This window comes from Meleagris gallopavo, chromosome 6 (genome assembly GCF_905368555.1).
Source record: "Meleagris gallopavo chromosome 6, MGAL_WU_HG_1.1, whole genome shotgun sequence".
Classification (NCBI taxonomy): domain Eukaryota; kingdom Metazoa; phylum Chordata; class Aves; order Galliformes; family Phasianidae; genus Meleagris; species Meleagris gallopavo.
This window is the reverse complement of record NC_139409.1, coordinates 30,681,752-30,688,608: the sequence shown is the minus strand read 5'-3', so window position 1 is coordinate 30,688,608 and position 6,857 is coordinate 30,681,752. Positions and strand designations below refer to the sequence as shown.

The window sequence follows — 6,857 nt, the reverse complement described above, 5'->3', positions numbered from 1 at the left end:
CCCTGTAGTACCATGTACAGAACATGTTGGGAAACACTGTTTGGGTCTTTCCAGTTTCTGGAAAGGGCAAACCTCTCCGTGGAACTGTTTTTGCACAGGGACCTGGGTTCACTTGGTGGGTAGTGCAAAAAAAAAAAAAAAAAAAATGGGGATGGTCAGTGTGTATCACAAAGTATATTACTACAAAAAATTAAGAGACTAAATGAAAATTTTAGTCAAAGGAAAGCATTCCAATTCATTACTCCATCACAACATTGTTTATTGGAGGTGTCACAGAACAACAACTAAGACATTTATGTTCAGAATAAACTTGAGGTCTAAAGATAGATAAGGTCTATGGGTGGTGGTTTAAGAGGTATCTTTCCTAGTGTGAACCTTTTGGCTTCAAACTGTTCCAACTCTTCAGCTGTTAATTCACTCCTTGGTGTATATAACTTGTCTGATGTGATACCGTTTAGGACTGCAGAAGGTGTGGCTGTGACGTTATGTCCAGAGGCACTGGCAGTCTGTGCAGCTGAAGCATTGCTTGCACCTGAGTGAGAAGTTCCTGTCGCTGCATTAGGGGTTCCGGAAACTGTAAGTGGAGCAGTGCTTGAAGAGTTTGCAGCAGCAGAATTTCCAAAGCCTGAGAGTCCAGAAGTTCCAGAGCTACTGGTTGTTCCAGAAGTTTTAAATGAGAAAGAGGCTGCAGATGGAGCTGAAGAATTGCCAAACCCAACAGGATTGGGAGCACTGTGGGAGGATGTCACACCGAATGTAGGAGGATTGGAGGCAGCAGCAGAGCTCCCAAAAGCTGGAGCGTTTCCAGATGGAACACTGGTATTTGCTTTAAAGGAGAAACTGGTAGCGCTGCTGCTGCTGCTCACTGGAAAGCCTGCAATTATGAAATGTATAAGGATGGTCAGAATGGGTACACCTGTGATACTGAAATACTGCTGCATTTCAATACTGCAGAAGAGTATACATTTCTAATGGGTACACCCGTGATACTGAAACACTGCTGCATTTCAAAAACACAGAAGAACATTTAAAAATATCCGTTTAAGTGCTGGTTGTTTATGCAGAAACTTACTTGGAAAACCAAAGCTTGAGGCTTGCTGTCCTCCAAATCCAAGAGAAGGTAAGGGTTGAGTGACCGCATTCTTTAACTGAGATAGCTTAAAAAATTCCAAATACATAAATGAAAACTACATTCCAACACAGGCAAGTATCTTTCAATCAATGCTTAACATGAAAACGTATGTGTGCCATCCAATTTAACATTACTCAGACAAAGTTAATTAGACACTGATCACAAACTATTGCAACTATAAAGAAAATGCTCTCAGGCTACTCTCTGTCAAACACCCTAGAAGCATAAATCTGTTGACTGACAGGCAAAAAGTAATTGTAATCACCAAAATCTCTTGGAGCTCTTCTTCTCATCTCAGTCTGCTCTCTTGAGCGTTGCACAACAAATGTCTGTGCTGAAGTCTGAACCCCACCTTTTTAGCTTCAGAGCTGAACAGAGCAAGGGCTCCAAATCACATTACAGAGACTTCAATGCACTTCACGCAGCCCTCACCTAAATCAACTTCCACCATCTCCCTGATCACTAAATACTGGCTTGAATTGTTCTGCTGAGCGTCCTGTTCTGACACACCTGATTCACAATTGTTATATGACCAAGACACAGACTGAAAGTACAGGTATTTCCATGCGGCTTACAACTGTAGTTTTCCAAAACTGAGATCCAGTTACTGCCTTGCTATATTGGAATCACCCTGATTCACTCCTTTCCTTAATTAACTAATGAGATTAATTTATAATACAACTTGCAAACAACTCATTGATTTCATGATTCTAGAGAAAGATAGATTGAAGAACCTAAGCTGTGTTCACAGACTTCCATGTTCATCTGATTTGCACAGTGCTCAAGTATTCACTCAAACTCTTCTATCACCTATAAAAACACACAGAAATAGGGACAGTGCAGATTTCAAGTTGTAATTACTTCCTTACGTAATTCGTCCTTCTAACCTTTCCAATTTCTTTAATGCTCCCAGGAGCACTCTAAGATTACTCTCAAGATCTTCGTGCCACTGGTCAGCCAGACCCTTTCATGCCAGATGTTTTCTCATGGCTGCAGTGCCAGAATAAAACACATCAAAGTTGAGATTCTCAGAACAGTTCACGTATCTACCATTAGAACTGCCACTGAATGTAGGAATTAAACAGTCTCAAGCCTCGGGTGTTAAGGCACAAACAAGGATGCACTATCATATATATTTGGTAGTAAGTCTGTGTCCTAAGGTGTTCAGAGCAATACCTGTCACCTACGTTAGCAGTAAGACTGCAGGAAAATCCTTTGATAACAGTAGCAGTATCTATGGAGAATTTGCAAGATGTCTTTATTAAAAACAAGGTTGCATATTACAACTATCATGCCTTAGAAATTGTTTCATTAACAGCCTTTCAAACAGAAACCAATGTTGGTGTAACCAAGATAACTTAATCGGCTCTGACTAAAAAACTGAGAATTGTCAGAAAAACCTCCACTCAAGACTTAAGAGAAAAGCAATATTAGGAACAGAAACAATTTACCTTTCCTTAACACTTACCAATGATGCTTTTCCTGAGGCATTTAAAGACTTCAGCTCCTGCAGCCTGTTTCTCCATTGCTGCACTAACTGATTGACAGAGTTTATCTAAACATGGGAAAACACAAACATGCTTTTAAGTGTTATTAAAAAAAAAAAAAAAGAACTAGTAAGATAAAAACTATTAAGATTTAAAAAATTTCCTGGAGCTTTCTAAATTGAGGCTCTATCACTATCTGAATAGAGTGCTTGCAAAAGAATGCAAAACACACAAGTCTTAAATGTAAAAGAAAGATAAAGCTTTTCTGTTCTTGTTTTATTTCTGGCCCGTCCACATATGCGTTCAATCCTTAAGCTCGTGCCCTAAGTTTGTCTTAACTTCTATCGTGTCTTTAGAGAAACAACAGCCATTTTCAAAACATAACACTTCCAAATATTTTAGCAGAATCACCCTAAAATCTTCAGCTTTGCAGAAATGAATTCGCTTAATTTAAATCAGTCCCTTTAATGCCAACCAACAGCTGTACAAAACATATGCAGCAATAAATAGTAACCGTGCCTTAGTAACTATGATTGAAGTGCTACGTGATTAAAAAGTGATTAATATTTTTCAGAAATTTCCACACTTAAATTTACAAAAACACCACAACTGAAGCTCAGCCTAGCTGAATTTTCCTGAAAAAAAAAATAAAGTCAACTCATGTTCTAAATGCCTCCAAGAGCAAAGTGCTATTTTTATTACTGGATTTCTTAATTTTTCCAATAGAATCTTGTACCACAAACGTCAATAATTCTTTTGTGCCTAGTCACATGCTAAGAGATCACATTGTTTGCTATCAGCTCTTATAAAACAGACTGGAAAATACAGATTTTGCTCCACGTTATGAACAGAAACTCATGCTTTGGATAATACATTTTGTACTTGCATAATTTGTGAGGCCTGTGTCATGCAGTGATCAGAAAGAAGAAGGTAGAATCATAGACCTGTTTGAGTTGGAAGGGACTTTTAAAGCCATCTGACCCAAATCCCCACAGTGAACAGGGACACCTACAGCCAGATCAGGTTGCTCAGTTATGGCAAAACATTCAGGCCGGCAGGTCTACCTACCTTGAATGCATCCACATGAAAGGTCAGTTTTAAATACTTACGTAGTTCTCAGTGTTACTGTTTGCTCTGCAGTTATAATACTCCAGACGCACCTCCTCAGGTGAGAACTCTTGAAAACCTGCAGAGAGGCAAACAATCAACATGCTCCAAAGGAAATACAACAAAGATATAAAATTGCCTTCCAGAGTTTTACAAGAAACTGCCCTTGCTACGCCACCTGTGACAAGCCAGTTCTAGTTGGAGACACGAAAAGGACTCCCGGCACAACTTCGGAGGTGTAAACGCACAAATACCATAATCCAGTGCCCCTAACTGTTGCATCGCAAGGCAAGTTGTCACCTTGCAAGTGGTTCCATTGAGGCACAGCAGTGTGGACAAGTATAGAAATACATTCTAAACAGTAGCAGCGCTCAGCAACGCTAAAAACGTTACCTACCTGAAACATTAGGCTTATCTTTCATAGGTGAGTAACATGAAAACATCCACTGTCTAGAAGATTCCCAGGTTGCCATGTCTTTTGCTATACAGTCACTAGAAAACAAAATGTAGCAACAAAAGAAGAAATCACACAGTCAGAAGCAAAACTGTGAAAAGCAAAGTCAAACTCAAATAGCCAAAGCCATTCAAATTAATTCCATAGGATGCTGCTCAGAGGGAACAACTGAAGTATTCAATTATCTGTGAAAGTCACTCTGCTGGACTTTCCCTACAAAGCGTTGTACTGTATCATCGAACCGCAAGTAAATCACATCAGGTCTTTAAGAGAAAGAAAACCACACAAGGCATTTTTAATCCTTGGCAGCATACACTGTCACGGGTTTTTCCCTGAAGCTGTTTGACCACAGTAAAATTGAAAACCTCAGTACCAGCTAATTTTACAATATGAATGAACACGTGTGATATTAAAAAGCAAAACTCAGTAAAGGGGAGTGGAGATGAGAAGTTTTTTTCTTTTAATTTGCTAAACAGTCAAGAGCACTGAAATACAAACTTGGCAAAAGCACAACAACAGAAGCTATAGCAAAAGAATGAAAGCCCAATGGTTAAAGTGGAGGTTAAACTGCAGAAGCAGGTTGCTAAATACTAATTGCAGGTATTTCAGATGTTTGCAATACTACATTCATATTTACACTTCAGAAGCCACGTAAATAATTTGTTAAACATTTTCTTAACATAATCATAAAAAGTAACCGCAGGTGCTAGTGCTGCTCAATTTCCTGGTTCCAAAACTCTATTTCTGCAGGAAATCACACTGCTTGTTGCATCTCACCACGTGCCTGCTAATGGGTGCGAGCATGCTGGTCACTTTCAACTGGTCTGAAATCAGGTCTCATTAGATTCGATATAGGTAGAATAATTTGTTGTCTTTAATATCAGGGAAACGAAGTCAGCTAACAACTTAGATTTTAAAAGGCTGAAATGCCATTTAAAGTGCTTTGATCCTCTAATTTCAAGCACTGAAATCTTAGCTTCTCCTTCATTACACTCCTGTGGGCAGCTTAAACACCATACTGTCTTCCTAGGATCACAGCTGTCCAGCTGCCCTACCCAGCCTCAAAGCAAAGATTGCTTTCTTCCTGCATCGCCAGATCTCAAGATAATTAAATGAAGCAGTGTTTCCTACGGTTCTCCCCACACGTCCCAGCTTCCATCCCTCAGAACACGTCCTCTCCATTATCCAGAGGAAGCCAGCAGGCAGTTAAACAGCTCATCGCAAGCGCTTTCCAGGGGACAGGGTCATCACTTACAGAAGTCTCTGTTCCTCATCACTGAAGCCATCACCAGGGTTTGCATTGCTTAACGCAGAGAATCTGTTCTGTGAGAAGACCGTGCTTTTGTCGCCCGATGATCCGAAACCGGAGGCGCCAGAGAATCCTCCTCCATCACTGCCGCCACCCCACGTGCCGTGCTTAAATATAGGAGGCTGGATAACGTTCGCGTATCTCTGGGTAGCGGCACCCCGTCCTCCTCCGGCTCCTCTGACGGGACCCGCTAAGGAAGAAGGACGCAAAGCGTTTCAGACGGGACGCGACTGGCACAACACCGACGAGGTCGGAAACGAGACGTTCTCCCAGCGAGTCACCCCGGCACGTCTGAAGCGCAGCCCTCCGCGCAGCCCCGCTACGGCGTCCCCGCGCCCACAGCAGCCGGCCGGCCGTCCCGCAGGAGGCGCACACGGGGGTCCCGTCCGGGCGGGCAGCGCCTGCGGCAGCGGCTGTGCCGCTCTTTGGAGGAGCCCCGCGGCGCTTCCAGACGGTGGGCCGGTGCGGGCACGCCTCCCGTCCGGCGGCAGCAACGCCGTGCCGCAGCCGGCTCGGTGCCGCCTCTCGGCGCTTCTCCGGCGCTCGGGAGCCGCTCTCAAGTCACGGCCGGGAGGCACCAGGCGCAGGTGCCGGACACGCGCTCCGAGAAGCGGCACTTCGCGAACGACCGCCTCACCTCGCAGCCCGCGGCGACTTCTCCGCAGCGCAGCCCCACACGGGAGCTTTGCCCGCCCCCCCACTCCTTCCGTGCCCGACTCCGCGCCGCCCAGTACCTGAGTGGGGGCGGCCCCCGCCGCCGCGGGGATGCTCGTTCCAGCACCTGTCGCCGAAGCGGCAGCGACCCTGCAGGAAGAACTGACAGATGGTCATCGCTGTACGCGCGCGCGCCGCCGCCTCCACCAACCGCCGCCGCTACCTGCCCCGCCGTGACGTCAGAGAGAAGCGCCGAGCAGCGGGCGGCGCCGAGCGGAGCGTACGCGCGTGGCCCCGCCCCCCGAGCGCCGCGCGGCTCCGCCTGTGCCGGGCCGGCCGCCGCTGAGGCGCTGCCGGTAGCCGGCTTCGACGTAGGCGTTCCTACACCGAGCCGAGGTTCGGCTTCGCCGGTACGCATCTCCGATAAGCAGGGAGCCGGAAGGAACGCAACGGCGGAGGCTGGACAAAACTTCCAGTACGGCCCCGTAGTTCAGGTACCGATTTCAACGCGGCGCGGGCCCGTAGTAAACAGTAAGTCGAGGAGAAAAAGACCGGCGCAGGGCCCCTTTCCGAATGAGGAAATGTACGCAGCGTCGCCGCCCACAGACCCTGACAAGTTTACGCTGGAAGAACCACTGTCGTCACATTTAATTCGTGTTCGCTGGAAACTTTTACAGTCCAACTGCTTACAAACCAGAACAATAATCATGTGCA

The 6,857-nt window shown here is 45.3% G+C and overlaps 1 protein-coding gene across 1 annotated transcript; it reads right to left on the bottom strand.

Moving 5' to 3' along the window:
* Positions 1-234: 234 nt before the first annotated feature.
* On the bottom strand, positions 235-6,740 carry NUP42 (nucleoporin 42). Its single transcript, XM_085226183.1, has 7 exons — positions 6,224-6,740; positions 5,436-5,679; positions 4,124-4,218; positions 3,729-3,805; positions 2,601-2,687; positions 1,073-1,157; positions 235-874 (listed from the first exon to the last, which is right to left on the bottom strand). Exons 1-7 carry the CDS (start codon positions 6,318-6,320, stop codon positions 318-320), a joined length of 1,242 nt encoding a protein of 413 aa, XP_085082309.1. The 5' UTR covers positions 6,321-6,740; the 3' UTR covers positions 235-317.
* Positions 6,741-6,857: the final 117 nt, after the last annotated feature.

Coding starts and splice junctions, on each gene's coding strand:
- NUP42 (XM_085226183.1), bottom strand. CDS start 6,320: ATGACCATCTGTCAGTTCTTCCTGCAGGGTCGCTGCCGCTTCGGCGAC. Junction 4,219..5,435: donor GATGAGGAACAGAGACTTCT/GTAAGTGATGAC, acceptor TTTGTTTTCTAG/TGACTGTATAGCAAAAGACA. Junction 3,806..4,123: donor AGATAAGCCTAATGTTTCAG/GTAGGTAACGTT, acceptor GCCTCTCTGCAG/GTTTTCAAGAGTTCTCACCT.